Consider the following 20,670-nt stretch of genomic DNA (forward strand, 5'->3'; position numbering starts at 1 on the left):
GACTTCCGCCGCGCGGCAAGCGTTGCCGCGTCCTGTGTGCAGGAGCCCTATGGATCTGACCCGGGATAGTTTACTAGACGTCATTGACCAATCGCAGTCATTCTTCTAAAGAATATATGGTTACATTCTTCCGGCTCCACCCGTATTGGCACATGCTCCTTCTAGTATTCTTTATTCAATGGTTATAGATCTCTAGATTAGGTCTTTAAATTGGTATCACTGCCTTAAGGAATGTTATAAAGCATTAAAGTTGACAATTCTGATTCTGGTATTCTATTTCACATGTGCTTTACATATTTTTGTATATTTTGCATTACACAAATAATTTTATAATAAAACAAAAATGGAAGAACAAAAAAAAAGAGTAGAAGATAATATGACGAAAATAGTTGAGGAAATTGATAAGACTTATTTACGAAAAATGCAGGTATTTTTAAAAAAGAATATGTTTATAATATAAAACATTTATTAATTATATACAAGTTTAATAATTATATACAAAATTGCACGCAGATTTATATAGAGAATTATATACAGAATTATGTATAAAATTATATACAGAGTAATATACAGAATATAAACTTTTGTACCGATTTTAATGAAATTTTATTTATTTATATAAATTTAATATATATAAATGAAAAATTTATGTGAAAAATTATATATATATAATAAGCTTTAAAGTCATAAAAGCTTTTGCTTTGTTAAAAGGTGAAAAATCTATGTTGTATATAAATCAAAATAGCAAAGATAGATTTCTGTGCAATATATAGAATGTATTATATCTTAATTTTTAGTAATTTACAGAATATATTTCAATACACAGATATATACATGCATCTTACATAAAAATCCATGTAAATTTCCTATATATGGATTACTTTAATATAATCTGTAAATTGATTACTTTAGATGAAATAGTTTTCTTTAATGAATAATTTTTTCTTTAAATTCAAAAAATTTAAATTCATAATATTATGAAAATTTTAACCCAATAAATTTTTCTAGGTCTTCCTCAATAAATTTATTATTTACTAAAACTTTATATTAATTGTAAATTATTATATTTATTTTAAAAAGTAGACGCAAATTGCACAACTGTTATATTTTAATTTATATCATTTATGTTTTACATTTATATATTTTATTAAACAAATATAATTGTCTGTTCAACATACATACGTACACATTATTTGAAGTTATATCCTTATCTTACAATGATGAGTCTAAAATATACTCAAATTGTAATGGAGAAAATTATATAGACATGTATTCTTTTTACAGTGACAATTTCAATTTGTGGTAATTTTACTTATTATTTTCATATTTTACTTATTCACAAATATACAATTATAATATTTTTCCTTAAAATTGAAAATAAAAAATTATATTTTTTTCCGTATTTACTTAATATTAAGAAAATAATAATTAATTAATAATTCTTATTAAATTAATAAAGCTTTTCATAGCTTGTATTTTATATATTTTACATATATAAACTTGTATTTTACATATTTTATATATAAATTATACTTAATTTCAGAGAGATATGCACAAGTGTGCTGCACAATGTTGTGAAAATGAAACATATAGCATACAAAATGTTCATAACTGTGTAGAGAATTGTAGTTCTTCTTTAAATAAAGCGCAACAATATGTTCAAGGAGAGTTTGAAAGAGTACAGGTAATAAAATTCACCTTATTAATTGCCAGAATTATTTGATAATTTAAGTTGAGATCCTTTATAGTACATGATTTACTATGACTTTCTATGATTCTTAGTTCGTATAAATTTACAGAAATAGATTTTGACATGTCTGTGTAAGCCTTGACAAATCAAATGGTCCAATGGCATGATTCATGTTGTTGAGTCCTTTTGATTTGATAATTTGAAAAGCTTTTACTCATGGAATTTTATATCTTAATACTTTATCATATGAAGAAACATTTTGAAAGTATAAAAGATATATAGTATAGTGTGTATACATCCGCATACACACACATTATACAAATGTGTACACACATATTTATATATACATACATTTAATGTGTGTATGTGAAACATCTTTATTTTAAGAAATAAACCATAATAAATGCACATGAAATTAAATAGTGTTGAATTAAACTCTATTGTGAGTGTAATGATTGTTCACAAAAATTATTTGTGTAAGAAAATGGAGAGATATGAATATTTTTTAATATGATATGATAATCCATTATAATATGAATATTGTTATATAATAAATTGTTCAAAACGAATACAACAAAATGTATAATCTAACAAAATTATTTTAGAAATCTTATGAAATGTATTATTTATTTGACAGGATTATTTTAGAAATTAATTTCATTAGAAAATTTTGCATTTTTAGCTATTAATTTTTTATTTATGATGTTTTTAAATTTCGACTCTTTCATTGGCAATTAACATGACATCTGCTTATACTTACAAGAAAAGTGCCTCCTGATTTTGATGAGCTTTGGATGTATTATAGTCTAAGTCAAAATAAGATACGTACTTTTTTATATGTGCTTCAGCCATTAAGAGGGTAAAACAACTTCTTGAAAATAAATTAAACAACGTCGATGTCATAAATATTATTCCTTTTTCAGTAGCTTAATTGAATTTATTTAATGTATATGTAGAAATTTCTTTCAGTTTATTCAATTGGTTGCCACCTTGGTTTCCCATTTTAATGATGAAGTAATGACTTTTGCGAATCTGTATTTGTTCTTTCCATCTTAATGACAAGGTAATGTAACTTTCCAAAATCTGCTTTACATTTTCAAGACTTACACTTTGTTTTTCCGCTTTTCTAAAATTGTATAGCAATTGTATTTCTTTTATATTCTATTGATCCTCAACAAACCTCAACACATACAATTTCTTTTACAAGATATGTTTCATCTTTTATTTCTTCAGCAATTATTTATTATATATACTTCTGATGTATCAAATGGATTTTAAAAATGTAATGATTTCTTCTCCTCAATTTCATATTTTTTTCATGCATTTGTTTTAACATATGTTCTCTTATTTCAATTTTGTTGTTTCAGTTCTAAAACCTTAGAAAGTTTAAAGTAGTAAAAAGTAGTCTAAAATAGTACTGCGCACAACAGTATTATTACATTTTTCGGATCAAACAGCATTATTCTCCAAAAAGTTTATTAAAATTGTATATATTTGTTGTATAAATGTTATAGTTATTAAAAATAAAAAATATTATTTTATTATATAATAAGACATACATTAAATTCAATATTTTTCTTAAATCACACACACAAAAACAATAATTTGAGAAATCTATAATGCAAGAAAGAAAAATATATTTGTAAAGTATTGATATCCAGGTAGCAAGCACACGTCATTTTGACGTTTCAAATTGGTCATTCACTGTCTATTCTTGACGTCACGACATTTACATTGACGTTTTTATGACGTAAAAGTGACGGTCTAATGTCACAGAATCTTGACGTCATGACATTTACCGCATTTTGACGTCATAAAATGTACCATATTTTGACGTCTTTTTCTTAGCATAATAATATATTTAATAGTGTTGTCGAATAAAGCACTCTCTAAAAGTGAATCAGTGTATTATCACTGAAAAACAGTAAATAGTCACTGATTACAGCAGTTATAAGTACAGCACTGTAAATCAGTGATATTTTATTGAAAGAATCAGTTAATAATTTTGACTATTTCAATCAGTAATATCTCAGTAATATTTCTCAATATCAGTAATATTTCTTTCGTCATTGCCAGTAATATTAAACTACAATTCATCTCTCTATCTATTTCATAAATATAATATAAATATAATAAATATAAAAATAAATAAATATATATGAATATAAATAAATATATATAAAATTAAAAATTTTATTTATATTTACTAAATATTTATTATATTAAAAATTTTATTTTATTTATATTACATGTATATCGAACTTGTTATTTTAAATAGATAACGAATAATTTTCATTAAGTAGCCAGACATTTATTTGTCCGACTTATAAGATCGATTTAATATCTGAAGCCTCTCTATTGAGATTGTATCAGAAATTAAATCGAAGTAATATTTCTAATTTTATCTGTCACTCTTTGCAAACTTTATATAATTCTTATGACTAAAACTAAATACGAGAGAGTTAGCGATCATAGCGGTAAACGAACGAACTAGCGATTACTGGTTTTACAGTAAAATTTACTGGTTTTACAGTGAATTTTACTTTAACAATTGTTAAAGTCTGATCGATTAAAGTCATGTTATATAAAAAATTTTAAAAGATTTTTTTATGGGATCGATGTACTAACTAATGACATTAATAATAAAATAATCGTCACTTTATGACTGAAAAATGACGTCAAAATAATGTTATATTAAGACGTCAATATAAAGTCATGTAACAAATCAGTCATTTTGACGACATATGACCAAAAATGACCAGTTTGGAACGTCAAAATGACGTGTGCTTGCTACCTGGGTATGTCCGCGTTACAAGTATTTTTCAAGTTTTATAAAGAATAGCACACTATTATTATATAATTTATAATAATTTAATAAAGAAAGCACTTAAATTTTTCAAAAAGCATAAACAATAATAAAAATTTTTTAAAATTAATGCGTAGCTAATATATACATATATATTTATTTGTACTACATCATGACAAAATGGAACCATAAACTGCTAGTTCGATTTATAACGAGAGATTGATGCTTTTATAGTAATAGAAAATACATATTTCTTATTTTGACTTACAATTAGATTACAACATACCTAAAGCTCATCAAAATCGCTGGAGATATTTTTGACTTTTTTCATGTTAGGTATGTCATTAAAAAGTTATAAAACAATATGTATTTCTTATATTTCTCTTCTTTAATATAGATAACTAGTAATATAGATAACTAGTTCTTTAATATAGATAACTTTTGTGAATGAGCACTAGCATTAGAGGTTAGTTAAAATCATTTAATTCTCCATACATATTTGTTATGGTCTATCTGTTTAAGATAATAAAGAATGACTACTTATATGCTGGGACATTCTCTATATATACATACACAGGGTATCTATAAAGATTCCCTATATTTCGGGAACGATTCAAAATTACAAAAATCTGTGAAACATGCTTTCGATCATTTCGAGGAGCTATTTTTTTTTAGGGAGTTGTCTCCCTAAGGAGATGCTCTAGAAGGACCATAATTTAAAAATTTTAAATGGATCTCCCTATATTTGATTATATATTCTTGGAGCTGGATGTTGGAAACTTCTTGAAACAATTATAATAAATATACAGGGTTTAGCAAAAGTGTGGAAACCTCTTAATATTTCGAAAAATACGCATTTAAAAAAAAAATGTTTCATACAAAAGTTATAGGGTTTTATGTGGCGCATTACACAGCAACATTATTATGACTTCGAATAGCGTTGTCAAGGTTATGTGAAGGTCACCTCCAACTTTTTAAATGGGACACCCTATATGCTTTTGCATATTCTTGTAGCTTATCTCGAGAGCTTTCCAAAACACTATAATTAAGTACCTTTTCGTTAAGTACTTTTTGAGTTATGAGGCTTGAAATAATTTCTTAATTTTACATAAACCGTAAAATATTTTGTAAAATATTCATTTTTTGATTATCTTACCTTAATACTTTTATGTACAAAATAATGAGAGGAATCAATTGGTGTAAAGAAAACACATAGTTGTTTTGAAGAAAATATATGGAATTGTTAATTGCAAATTACATATTTTTTCTTCAAAACAACTATGTTTTTTCTTTACACCAATTGATTCCTCTCATTATTTTGTACATAAAAGTATTAAGGTAAGATAATCGAAAAATGAATATTTTACTAGATAGTTTATGGTTTATGTAAAATTAAGAAATGATTTCAAGCCTCATAACTCGGAAAGTACTTAATGAAAACTAACTTAATTATAGTGTTTTGGAAAGCTCTCGAGATAAGCTACAAGAATATGCAAAAGCATATAGGGTGTCCCATTTAAAAAGTTGGAGGTGACCTTCACATAACCTTGACAACGCTATTCGAGGTCATAATAATGTTGCTGTGTAATGCGCCACATAAAACCCTATAACTTTTGTATGAAACATTTTTTTTTTAAATGCGTATTTTTCGAAATATTAAGGGGTTTCCACACTTTTGCTAAACACTATATAACAATATTTTTTTCATTAAGTACTTCTTGAGTTATGAGACTAAACATTACAATGCATTAACGTTACTCAAGATGTACTTATAGAGGTTGCATGCATTTTTTGTTCCTTGTTTTTTTTGAGTTTTTTGTGTAGGTTTTTTTATGTTCATTTTGAAAAGCTACTATTCAGTACCTGAAAGAAAAACAAATGAATCTCCTTAACGCTTAAAAAAATTAATGTGTTATAAAATTGCTCCTTCAAGTTTAGTAGAATTTAAATTAAAAAAGATGCTTTTAAAAGAAAACAAAAAATAAAAAAATAAAAAATTCACAAAATATCAAAAATAAAAAAAACATGCGTACAAAATTCTACAGTATACTTTGCGTAATGCTGATGCCGGTAATATTGTAACTTTCAAGCTTTATAACTCAAAACGTAATAATAAAATATTTTAATGTTTCGAAAAAATGTCGATGTAAACTACAAGAATATACAATCAAATAGATAGCAAGTTTCATTTGAAATTTTTAAGATGAAATTTTTAAGCTGCTCTCTTAGAGCACCTACTTGAGAGGACAATCCTCTTTAAAGGAGTAGCACCTTGAATTTTTTTTTTAATAATGCTTATTACAATCTCAAACTACTGTTCAAATAAATAATAAACTAATAAAGGGTTAGTAATATGAGTTGAATCAGTATCCAAGCTTCTACCTAGCATGAGTACAGAGTTATTTAAAGATTAAATCCTGTGGTTTATTTCGTTTTAATCTTCTTAAATCATATCATGTGTTAAGAAGTTGAGTGGCTTCCACATTGACATGTTTACGTAGTCTGACTTCGTGGGCCGATGCAAAGTTTTTGATGATGTTATTAACTGTCTGCAATTTCAGGTCCCTGTACAGATCATCATTACATTGATATTATTTAGCATTGGTAATTGAACGTATTATATTGTTCTGTATACGCTGGATTATCAAACGGTTTGAATCCTTGGTACAATCCTAAAGTTGTATCCCGTACATCCAGATTGGTCTGATAGCCATTGTGTAAAGCAATATTTTATTATTCAGATCTAATTTGGACCCTTGTTCAATATGCCAGTACATTTGACGAGTTTTAAGACGGATTTGTTCCGCTTTTTTTTTTAATGATGATTTAAATGAGGATTTTTTCCATGAGAGCCTTGCATCAAGGTGCATACCTAGGTATTTTGTGGAGTCACCCTGCGATATCGTTTATCCGTTTATGTACACACAGTTACTGCGATCGACTTTACGAAGTTTGAATGTAACATGTATAGATTTCTGCTGATTGAGATTGATATTGTGGCTGCTACCTGAATCATTTATAGCCATTATCGCCATGTCATCAGCATAGGTAGCTATTATAGTATTATTATCTGTGGAAATATCTGCAGTATAAAGTAGATATAAAATGGATCCGAGGACACTACCTTGAGGTGCATCAGCTTTTATTTGATAAAAGCACGATTTTGCCTCTTCATGGGCCATCCTAAAGCTACGATCAGTGAGATATGATTCTAAAAGACGACAATAATTTCCAGATAGTATCTTTCTTAACTTGTACTTGAGTTCTTCGTGCCAAACCTTGTCGAAGGTCTGCGCGACGTCAAGAAATACAGCAAAGCAGTATTTCCTGTCCTCGAATCTTTCAATGATCGTCGTTATTCGGTGTACTTGATCTAACGTAGAGTGCTGATTTCGGAAACTGAGTTGATAATCAGGCAAATTGATTAGAAGCTTCAGACGTTTGTGAAGCAATTTTTCGAAGAGTTTGGAAAATGCGGATAGTAGAGATACAGATCTGTGAGATGTGACCTCTTCTTCAGGTTTGTCAGGTTTCTTGATCATAATTATCTGAGCTGTTTTAAAACAGTCAGGAACATACTCGAGACGTATATATGCATTGAAAATATAGGTAAGAAGCACGATTCCTTTTCTAGATAGTTCTTTGAGTATTTTGTTAAAGATTTCATCAGCACCAGGAGTTTTTCTTGGATTGATATGTGTGGCTATTGCCTTCGCTACCTCCAATAGCGTAACAAGCTTGAGTTTAGCATCACAATTGTGTGCTTTTGGTACAACATTCGACTGGGTGTTGTGCATTTAAAACACTCTATAACACAACTTATCTAATACAAATGACGAGCAAAAAAATCTGCCTTATCTTGATCAGAACACATCCATTTGCCATGTTCATCTTTTATTGGAGGAATTCTGACCATCAGACATTTGAATTTCCATGTTGCCTTCCAAAGAAAATAGTTCGTCTGTATCAGCAAAAAGGTTTTCTAAATATGCAGTGAAGTTTTTCTTGTTTGTATCTTTTATTAGGCGATTTAGCTGATTGCTGATTCGATTAAATGAATTTTTGTCAGCCGAGAGTCTTGGTGCCAGATACGTCGTGCTTTCCTCCTTTTTTTGATCAATTCTCTTATCTCGATTGGATAAGAGAATTTTTGAGTTAAGGCATCTTTGGGGACTGGTGTTGAATTTTTTGCTACCTTATGAATTACATTCACCAGATTTTGAGTTTGTGCTTCTAATTCCTTAGTGGTTTTGAGTCTAACCTTCAGGTCAATCAATCTGTCGAGTTCCGCTCTGAATTTTCCCCAGTCTGTGTGTTTATTAGTGAGTGCATATTTTCTTTGTCTACGTATCACTGTTGTACTGATGGTCATCAACACGGATACATGATCTCTCTGATGAAAGATCATCCACGTGTTTTACATCTAGGTAATTAGCAGAGATACCTTTTGATATATAAAAATCAATAAGATCAGATATCTTATCTTTGTCTGTAGGCCAGTAGGTTAGTTTGCGCGATAAGATAAAATTGCACACGCAAGCACTTATTGCGTTAAACAACTCTCCACCTTTGAGCGTAGTCAAACAAGACCCTCATGCCATATGTTTCGCGTTGAAGTCGCCCTCTAGTATGAAGCGTGGCCCAAGACTATTCAGCACTTCAGAGAACTGCTCATTTTTGATATTGTGACATGGACAATACGCAGCCGCTAAAATAAGGTCTACGTTGTTGTATTGTATCATTATAGCAACTTGGATGTATTCTTTCCAAATTTCATCCTGTAGATGATATTTGACGTTATTCTTTATAATGATCGCTGAGCCAGCATGAGCTTTATCACTTAGGTAATATGATACAGAGTAAATCCATGCATCCTTAGGTAACTTTTTTTTAGTAAGGTGAGTTTCCGAAATCAATGCGATGTCAATATTATTGTACACTAGGAACGTTTCAAGCTCTCTACTGCGTAACGCCAGGCCATTAGTGTTCCATGTAACTATTCTAGATGATGTTTCTGTCATTTCTTTTTCTTCCCTTTGACGGGAGTTTGTGATATGTGGATGTTACTTTTGTCTATTATATCCAGTCTGCGATCAGTGGCTGCGAACTTTTGCTGTATATCACAGAATAAATTTCAGATGTCCTATATAGTCGGTTCCGTAGCTCCAGACTGCTGTTCGGAGTGTTTGGTTGCAATTTGATCAGAGCTCTCACTGACTACTTTAGCGAATGATTTTGACAGAATGATAATGTTATTATGAGCTGCGGTATTCCTTTGAACTTTAACCCGTTGAGATAGACCTCTTTGTTGTTTGTCTTAGTGATCAAATCTACGTAGAATATGGACGCGACTTTAGTCAGTGTCGCACTAATTTTTTTTTTTGATTATAATGTTTGATGCGAATAGCCTCGTGTCCTGCTTTGGCTAGCTCTTCTTTAATATCTGTGGTATTAGTCGAGGGATGTAGACCTCTTATCACGATTTTATCAAGTTTTGATTGTTTACATATGTATGATAATCTATATTATGCACATTATGGTTCTCCTGTGATTTAGCATTTCTGAGGAGATGAATAGTGGCGCGAAAGTCGTCGCTGTCAGTCGTACTTATTTTAATTTCATTGTTAGCCATTGTTTTAAAGTTAATATCATTGTTGGCACCTTGGAGTAATGTTTCTTTGAGCATATTAAAGTTTTTAACGTCGCTCACAAAAATTGGCGGAGGCATACTTTTTTTATCATTGTTATTTTTATCTATAGTTTCCGTCTGTAAAGGGAAAGATTCCGGCGATGAATTAGCCTTTCGTTTTTTTCTGCTGGTTATTCTATTTACACTCCAGCCAGTTTCCCTCTTCAGTTCTTCTTCGTCTGTCTCATACCTTGCTTGTTTGGAGACTTCCTCTTTTCGTAAGTCTTTTACAATTTTTTCGAGCTGCCTTCCGCCTGTTTCCAGGTTTTCCATAAATACATTTCATTCTGAGTTTTTGGTTCAGTTTCTCCGATAACTGCTACATTTGTAGTGTTTATGTTAAAAGGCAACAGTTGGCCACCCCCAGAATCCATGGGCCTCGCCTCTAATGATGGTAGATTGCCCGGGTTAATGCCCGAATTACTATCTGGGGTAATCACCGGTTACGTTTCCTCCATTGTCATGATTTAACTGTTAGTTTTGGTCCACCCCAGGTATTTTATTTCCCCGATACCCTCCGACAAGCCGGCGAGCGTTCCTCGATCCACCACCAGACGCCCGATGGAGGACTAACAACCCCACGGGAGCTCCTTGAAATGATGAATATTTTACGATTTTCGTAATTTTGAACCGCTTTTAAAATATAGGAGATGGAGGAAACTTTATAGACACCCTGTACATACTTATACATATAAGGTGTCCTAACTTATATACAGGGTGTCGCAGACCACCGGTATCAGCCGAATATCTCAAAAACTGAGCGCGGCAGACAAAAATATTTCAGACAAAAGTTATAAGTTAAAAAATATGCAATTTGCAATTAACAATTACATATTTTTTCTTAAAAATAACTATGTGTTTTCTTTACACCAATTGATTCCTCTCATTATTTTGTACATAAAAGTATTAAGGTAAGATAATCGAAAAATGAATATTTTACAAGAAATTTTACGGTTTATGTAAAATTAAAAAATGATTTCAAACCTTACAACTCAATAAGTACTTGAGGGAAAAATATTTTATTATAGTGTTTTGGAAAGCCCTCGAGATAAGCTACAAGAATATGCAATAAAAAATAGAGGGTTCCATTTAAGAAATTGACGGTGACCTTCACGTGACCTTCAAATAACTCTTTAAGGTCAAACCAATACCGCCATGTAATGCGTTACTTGAAACCTTACAACTTTTGTCTGAAATATTTTTGTCTGCCGCGCTTAGTTTTTCAGATATTCGGCTGATATGGGTGGTCTGCGACACCCTGTATACCTATATATATATATATATATATATATATATATATATATATATATATATATATATATATATATATATATACAGGGTGACCCATTTTAACTTAGGCAGCCAAATAACTCGAAAAATAAGCAAGATAGAGAAAAATGTTTTAGACAAAAGTTGTATGGTTTCGAGGGGGCCATAAGATGGTATCATTGGTTTGACCTTGAAGAGTCATTTGAAGGTCACGTGAAGGTCACTTCAATTTTTTTAAATGGAACATCCTATATATTTTTGTACATTCTTGTAGCTCATCTCGAGAGCTTTCCAAAACACTATAATTAAGTACATTTTCGTTAAGTACTTTTTGAGTTATGAGGCTTGAAATAATTTCTTAATTTTACATAAACCGTAAAATATCTTGTAAAATATTCATTTTTCGATTACCTTACCTTAATAGTTTTATGTACAAAATAATGAGAGGAATCAATTGGTGTAAAGAAAACACATAGTTGTTTCGAAGAAAAAATATGTAATTTGCAATTAACAATTCCATATTTTTTCTTAAAAACAACTATGTGTTTTCTTTACACCAATTGATTCCTCTCATTATTTTGTACATAAAAGTATTAAGGTAAGATAATCGAAAAATGAATATTTTACAAGATATTTTACGGTTTATGTAAAATTAAGAAATTATTTCAAGCCTCATAACTCAAAAAGTACTTAACGAAAAGGTACTTAATTATAGTGTTTTGGAAAGCTCTCGAAATAAGCTACAAGAATGTACAAAAATATATAGGGTATTCCATTTAAAAAAATTGAAGTGACCTTCACGTGACCTTCAAATGACTCTTCAAGGTCAAACCAATGATACCATCTTATGGCCCCCTCGAAACCATACAACTTTTGTCTAAAACATTTTTCTCTATCTTGCTTATTTTTCGAGTTATTTGGCTGCCTAAGTTAAAATGGGTCACCCTGTATATATATATATATATATACAGGGTGCTTCAGAATTCGTGGATACGGACTCCATAGCATGATTGTTCGTATCAAAACAAACAACTTTTTCCTGTGGCAAAATTGCATCTGAGCATTACTTTTTAAATGAGAGCAACTTTAAACTAACGAATAAGCGTCTTAGATTACGCTTGAATCAGGGGCGGCGCGCGCACGGCATGTGTGGCGTTTGAGCGTGTATGCTATTTTACCTTTATTTATTGAAATTTTATAGAAATATTAGAAGATTTCTTCTAAGGACAACTTCATTGTGCAATAGCAACTGTCACATCGAAAATGCTCCAACGAGCACAAGAAAATCTTATCCGCAGAGCTAATATGTGTATACAAATGGGAGGTCTACATCTTGAGTATATGCTCTGAAGCATTTAATCGGCCCTTTTCAGGGCCAACAAATTTTTAAAACGTTGGAACAATAATTTCAGATCAAAATTATTTACAAGTAATTTAATCTTATTTTCCCTTCAGCCGTTGCTTCGGGGTATCAATTAGAAAATCTTCTCTTGTTAAGTAAGTTGTATTGAAAATAGCGATATTTAGATGCATAATTCTTGTAACACTTTAATGAAATAGTAAAATAGCGTACACGCTCAAACGCCACACATACCGTACGCACACCGCCCCTGATTTAAGCGCAATCTAAGACGCTTTTTCGTTAGCTTAAAGTTGCTCTCATTTAAAAAGTAATGCTCAGACGCAATTTTGCCAGAGGAAAAAGTTATTTGTTTTAATACGAACAATCACGCTGTGGAGTCCATATCCGCGAATTCTGAAACACCTTGTGTGTGTGTGTGTGTGTGTGTGTGTGTGCGTGCGTGTGCGTGTACGGGCGTGCGTGCGTGCGTGCGTGTGCGTGTGCGTGTGCGTGCGTGCGTGCGTGCGTGTGTGTGTGTGTGTGTAGGGTGTCGCAGCCATCTGTACACCCCTTTTAAAATGAAAATAAATGGCTTTTATCAAAAATCGCGAACAATTTTTAAGTAAATCGGGTACGATCTATCAAATGGTGATATTTTCAACTTTTGATTCCGACCGGAAATACGCCGCTTCCGGATCGGAAGTTGAATTTTTTTAGGGGAACATGGTACTTTTTATTATAGATTCGAATTGTACGTGAAAAAATAAGAAACTTTTGTATCAAACGTTTTTTTTTAAAGTGCCTATCAATCTTAAAATTGACCTTGATAGAATAGATGCTTGCATCGCAGCTCACTTTGAATATTTTGTTTGAACATACACTTCACTCACGTGTGTGCGAACGTTCATAAGGTACCGTACATTCAAGCACACACACATCCTTGTCATTAGTTGCGCCACAGGAACATTTGAAGTTCATTATTTCATCACAGTTACTTTCAAGGTCAATTTTAAAATTGACAGAGGCACTTTCAGAAAAAACGTTTGATATAAATGTTTCTTATTTTTTCACGTACAATTCAAATCTGTAATAAAAAGTACCATGTTTCCCTAAAAAAAATTCAACTTCCGATCCGGATGGCGTATTTCCGGATGGCGTATTTCCGGAATCAAAAGTTGAAAATATCACCATTTGATAGAGCGTACCCGATTTACTTAAAAATTGTTCGCGATTTTTGATAAAAGCCATTTATTTTCATTTTAAAAGGGTGTACGGGTGGTCTAGGACACCCTGTACACTGAGTGTCTCACTTTAAACTTTCACACCCTAATAACTCGAAAACATAACGTTTTGGAAAAAATGTTTTAAATAAAAGTTGTAAGGGGAAAGAAGATAGGATATACCTTGGGTATAGGTATGAAGGTCATGTGAAGGTCAACTTAGTTTTTTAAATGGGACTGAACTAATTTGTCAATGTAAATCGATTCCTCACAATATCCCACGTAACAAGTTATAAAGATAAGATAGCCAAAAATTATACTTAGAATCCAGTAAGGATAGGGATGTATGTGGGAGGTCAGGCGTGTAAAGAAAACACGTAGTTTTTAAGAAAAAATATGTAGCTACTTATTGTAAATTACACCTTTTTCCTTAATAACAACTGTTTTTTTTTTTTATACTTAATCCCTCCATTATTTTGAGCATAAAATATCAAGGTAAGATCATCGAAAAATGAATATTTTGTAGTTTATATAAAATTAAGATGTAGATAGATCTTTTATAGATTATGTAAAATTAAAAAATTATTTCAAGCCTCATAACTCGAAAAGTACTTAATAAATAGATACTCCATTACAGTGTTTGGGAAAGCTCTCAAAATAAGCTATAAGAATATGTAATAAAAAATTGGATTTTCCATCAAAAAATTTTAAGGTGATCTTTTCGTGACAACCTTGACAACATTATTCAAAGTCATCCTAATATTAGTATGTAATGTGTCACTTAAAACCCTACAACTTTTGTATAAAACATTTTTTATGAAAATGAATTATTTTTCAAAATAAAACGTCTGATACGATTATTCTATAACACTCATATGGCTCATTTTAAGTTATCCACTCAAATATCTTAAAACCCGTAAGTTTTAGAAGAAAACTTTTTAAACAAAAACTGTTTGGTTCTGAGAGAGAAAGAAAAATAGAAATATTAATTAGATCTTGAATGATGCCGTTAACATCAAGGTTATCTTGGAATTTGAAAATGAAAACATCCATTTTTTTATCGTACATTCTTTTAGCTTACTTCTAGATGTAGCTGTTTGTATGTAACTGTTAATGTAACTATTAATTGTTAATTACATACCTCTGTGAAGTTAGCACCTCATCCTTAAAAAAATGAACTTTTTATTACAGTTCTGAACGCACCCCTAAGAGTTCTAGAGTTCCTTAATAAAATTAAAAATAGTTCTGGTACATTAAGTAAAAAAAAACGTTAAATTTTCGGAGTGCTAACTTCACAAAACGAAGTAAGAAAAATGACGATATCTCCTTAAATATTATTAATTTAAGCGCTTCGAATGTTAATAATTTTCGTTAGAACTCTTGAGGTGCTACCTAGAACTCTCAATAGAACTATCGGTCACCGAAAAAAATTTTCGCCTTTACGAACTTAGAAAATTTTCGATCCATGATAAGAAAACTCTCAATATCTTTTCCGCTATTGATCTTAGAGGTTGACGTCTTAATAACTATCGTTAGAACTCTTGAGGTGCTACCCAGAACTGTCAACAGAACTGCCGGTTACCGAAAAAAATTTTCGCCTTTATGGGACTTAGAAAATTGTCAAAATCGCAACTTCGATCAACGAGAACTTTTTCATTTCTCATCATAGAACTTCGAGTGTATATAATTATCGTTAAAACTTTTAAGTTCTGCCCAGAACTCTCAGCAAGATTGTCGAGACATTGAAAAATTTTTTATTCTCCAGATATAAGGAATTTCTGGATCCGAAAAATTTTGATCTGAATTCTGAATCTGAAGAATTCTGAACTCTCTCAATTTTAATTTTAGCGCTTAGAGTGGTAATAGCTATCGTTGTAATAACTCGTGACTATTCAGAACTATCAACAGGACTGTTAAAACTCAAAAAATTTTCTACTTCTTCGGGTTTTACAGTTAGAATATTTTTGACCAGTTACACGGAAAATCATCTCCACGGGTCGTCACTCTTGCAATAGTCCATGATTCCAAACACTCTCTGCTGTGTGTGTGTGTGTGTGTGTGTTTGTGTCACAACAGAGATCAGGACTCCACGGTTCGTCACTCCCGTAGTATTTCATGATTCCAAACACTCTCTGTTGTGTGTGTGTGTGTGTGTGTGTGTGTGTGTGTGTGTGTGTGTGTGTGTGTGTATGTGTTATACGTGATCGAATATATGTGAGATAAAAATGTGTAAGATTACTAATATGTTACTAAAATGATTAAAAATCGATAATACGCATATAAAATATATAAATTTGTTATAAAGAAACTGATATATTTATTGCGTAAATTTTTTAATTACTATTCTTTACGGTATATATTATTAAATGTGGTGTTATCTCTTCATCGTCTGATGCTATTTTTCGTTTAGCCACCATATCATCGTATAAATACCAGCGAGTCGTATGATAAATCTATGCTGTATAATGCCCATTATTTTTATTACTGGCATATTGATAGTAGGATACTACACCAGCTATGACGTAATGTTGCTCATTAATATCTAAGACTTTAGGTATAGAATCGAGTGTCATATGTTTTTTTTCTACGCCAATTGAAGCAGCATATCGTTTGTCCGTGGAGACGCTGCAATCTACAAGTAAATGTGATTGAAAATTATATTTTCAGCACATTTTGGCGGCATTCTTTATACATGGAGTCTTTATCATGATTTGTATCTAATAGCGTTTCGTAATTCAGAAAGGCCGTTTTCTAAAATTATGTTAATGTTTATACTAATCACTGGAATTTTCCGCAAATGTCCATGATTGCAATCATTGCATTTTTTGCTTATATTTAGACTTACAATTAGAAAATTTGCGAATAAGTATTCTGCTAAATGCGCGACATTGCAATTTGTATTTAAATAATTTGCATTACATTTGTTCGGTATGGTTGCACTTCAAAAATTGGCACGTTACTAAGAGAATTCGAACACGTTCCTGATAAATATTGCTCATAATTTTAATACTGTTCATGATTGAAATGCTTTTCGCGAAATTCCAAAGTTGTTATTTCGTTCATAATAATGTTATGATAGGCTTCATTTGTTACTATTGCATTTGTTACTACTTGTGTTAATGAATCGAAAGCACATGTCTTGCGAACTGCGATAAAATTATAACATCGCGATGCTTTAAGTAAATTGCCATTTTTTAATAAAGGTATAGTAATTCGTTTCAGTGTCTTCATATCATCCCAATTTGGGCAGTCGTCGAGATAAGTTACTTTTTGTTTTTTGCTTAATAATTGCCTTTTATTTTGAATTTGATCTAATTCAACACTGGATTCTCTATTTTTAACGGTCAACCCACGCCAATTTTCTACAACATTCCACAAGTTTCTTTCATTCTCCATTGTAGTATCTTTGCATGCTACACGTCCATCAGCAAACGCTAACAAAGTTTTAACTTGTAGAGAATCAATATGTTTAATAACGAATTTGTCAATTCGCATGAGCAATTCACCTTTAAATGTTCGATGTTTCAAATCTGCGAATGTTGCTTCGACAGCTGAGGATGTAGCTATTATTTTGTCGCATTGAAAATTGGAACGCATGAATCCTGTCCACAAAGGTAAATAAGAAATTAAATTTTTTAATTTTATCGCAACTTGTGGATTATAAAATGCATTCACAAATGGATCCAGATGTATACTTTGCTGCAATAGTTTTTGCCGAATCCAAAATAGAGTTTGCTCATTCCATCCATCGATTTTGTAAAGCATCACAAGATGTTTCCTCTGCACTCTCTTTTTCGTCAATGAGATCTTTGATCGATGTTCCTTTAATAATATCATTCACTGATCTTAAGTGATGTTCTAAAAGAAGTAGATCGGAATTTTTATAGCCTATATCTTCGCTCAAAGCGACAACCATTATAGATATTAATAAAGATTTTATATCTTGTACCTCGCTCATTTTATAAATATGGCCAATGTTTCGTATATAAAATTGCCGAATTTTTGTCACTTTACCGCTATTTGCTGAAAAAATATAATTTTCAATCACATTTACTTGTAGATTGCAGCGTCTCCACGGACAAACGATATGCTGCTTCAATTGGCGTAGAAAAAAAACATATGACACTCGATTCTATACCTAAAGTCTTAGATACTAATGAGCAACATTACGTCATAGCTAGTGCAGTATCCTACTATCAATATGCCAGTAATAAAAATAATGGGCATTATACAGCATACATTTATGATACGACTCTCTGGTATTTATACGATGATATGGTGGCTAAACGAAAAATAGCATCAGACGATGAAAAGATAGCACCACATTTAATAATATATACCGTAAAGAATAGTAATTAAAAAATTTACGCAATAAATATATCAGTTTCTTTATAACAAAAATTTATATATTTTATATGCGTATTATCGATTTTTAATCATTTTAGTAACATTTTAGTAATCTTACACATTTTTATCTCACATATATTCGATCACGTATAACACATATACACACACACACACACACACACACACAACAGAGAGTGTTTGGAGTCATGAAATACTACGGGAGTGACGAACCGTGGAGTCCTGATCTCTGTTGTGACACAAACACACACACACACAGCAGAGAGTGTTTGGAATCATGGACTATTGCAGGAGTGACGACCCGTGGAGATGATTTTCCGTGTAACTGGTCAAAAATATTCTAACTGTAAAACCCGAAGAAGTAGAAAATTTTTTGAGTTTTAACAGTCCTGTTGATAGTTCTGAATAGTCACGAGTTATTACAACGATAGCTATTACCACTCTAAGCGCTAAAATTAAAATTGAGAGAGTTCAGAATTCTTCAGATTCAGAATTCAGATCAAAATTTTTCGGATCCAGAAATTCCTTATATCTGGAGAATAAAAAATTTTTCAATGTCTCGACAATCTCGCTGAGAGTTCTGGGCAGAACTTAAAAGTTTTAACGATAATTATATACACTCGAAGTTCTATGATGAGAAATGAAAAAGTTCTCGTTGATCGAAGTTGCGATTTTGACAATTTTCTAAGTCCCATAAAGGCGAAAATTTTTTTCGGTAACCGGCAGTTCTGTTGACAGTTCTGGGTAGCACCTCAAGAGTTCTAACGATAGTTATTAAGACGTCAACCTCTAAGATCAATAGCGGAAAAGATATTGAGAGTTTTCTTATCATGGATCGAAAATTTTTTAAGTTCGATAAAGGCGAAAATTTTTTTCGGTGACCGATAGTTCTATTGAGAGTTCTAGGTAGCACCTCAAGAGTTCTAACGAAAATTATAAACATTCAAAGCGCTTAAATTAATATTTAAGGAGATATCGTCATTTTTCTTACATCGTTTTGTGAAGTTAGCACCCCGAAAATTTAACGTTTTTTTTACTTAGTGTGCCAGAATTTTTAATTTTAATTTTATTTTTAATTTTATTAAGGAACTCTAGAACTCTTAGGGGTGCGTTCAGAACTGTAATAAAAAGTTCATTTTTTTAAGGATGAGGTGCTAACTTCACAAAGGTTAATTATATATATTTTTTTTTCTTAAAAACAACTGTATTTTCTTTACATCAATTGGTTCCTCTCATTATTTTATGTATAAAAGTATGTATAAATCAGGTTATCGGAAAATGAATATTTTATGAGATATTTTAAGTTTATATAAAATTAAGAAATTATTTTAAAAGGCATAACTTAAAAAGTATTAAATAAAAAATTTTTTTAATTAGCATTTATTATTATTTAAGACGGCACACTTTGTAATTGACTCCGATATAAAACCTTTTGTTATTTTTTGTCACATCATCACATTTGCGCTGAAGATGACCCAAAAATAGGGTCGAAATGTTCGCAAACTTTTCTTTGTAATTTGTTCCATACTTATTTGATTGTATAATAAATAACTGTGTTATAAGATCGACACTTGACTCATATTGCCATTAAAACTGATTTGTTTAATTTTATATTTCGAGTCGTATATATTTTTTTATTAATTTTAATAAAAAAAATACTTTATTGTAGTATTTGGAAAAATTCTCGAGAAGTTACAAGACTGAATAATCAAAAATAGAGAATTCCACTTAAAAAAATAAAGGTGACCTTCATATGACCTTCAAATGATTATTCAGCGTCAAATTATTGTCATCAACTTATGTCCTACTTGAAACCATACAATTATTGTCTAAAATATTTTTGCCTTAAACATAAAGGCTGTGAGATACTCTAGTAGATAGCTTAAAATGGCCCACCCTGTGCGTGCGTGCGTGCGTGCGTGCGTGCGTGCTTTGCGTGCTTTGCGTGCGTGCGTGCGTGCGTGCTTTGCGTGCTTTGCGTGCGTGCGTGCGTGCGTGCTTTGCGTGCTTTGCGTGCGTGCGTGCGTGCGTGCTTTGCGTGCTTTGCGTGCGTGCGTGCGTGCGTGCTTTGCGTGCGTGCGTGCTTTGCGTGCTTTGCGTGCGTGCGTGCGTGCGTGCTTTGCGTGCTTTGCGTGCGTGCGTGCGTGCGTGCTTTGCGTGCTTTGCGTGCGTGCGTGCGTGCGTGCTTTGCGTGCTTTGCGTGCGTGCGTGCGTGCGTGCTTTGCGTGCTTTGCGTGCGTGCGTGCGTGCGTGCTTTGCGTGCTTTGCGTGCGTGCGTGCGTGCGTGCT

General features: G+C 31.5%; 1 protein-coding gene across 6 annotated transcripts in view; it reads left to right on the top strand.

The window, feature by feature from the left end:
- Positions 1-222: 222 nt before the first annotated feature.
- LOC145968656 (protein FAM136A) overlaps positions 223-20,670 on the top strand; it is a 42,583-nt gene continuing 22,135 nt past the window's right edge. For 4 of the 6 annotated variants that reach the window (XM_083094304.1, XM_083094305.1, XM_083094306.1 and 1 more), the window contains exon 1: positions 1,557-1,684. Coding sequence is in view for 2 of the 6 variants with exons in the window: in XM_083094309.1 (XP_082950435.1) it covers positions 344-427; positions 1,544-1,684 (225 nt within the window). In the remaining 4 variants the exon portion in view is untranslated. Of the gene's footprint in view, positions 428-1,543; positions 1,685-20,670 lie in introns of those variants that run through there. The other 2 variants (XM_083094309.1, XM_083094308.1) reach the window with 2 other exon arrangements.

The sequence above is a fragment of the Camponotus vicinus genome, unplaced genomic scaffold, assembly GCF_025532165.1.
Source record: "Camponotus vicinus isolate PSW18456_S1 unplaced genomic scaffold, iyCamVici1.0 SCAF_3, whole genome shotgun sequence".
Lineage (NCBI taxonomy): Eukaryota > Metazoa > Arthropoda > Insecta > Hymenoptera > Formicidae > Camponotus > Camponotus vicinus.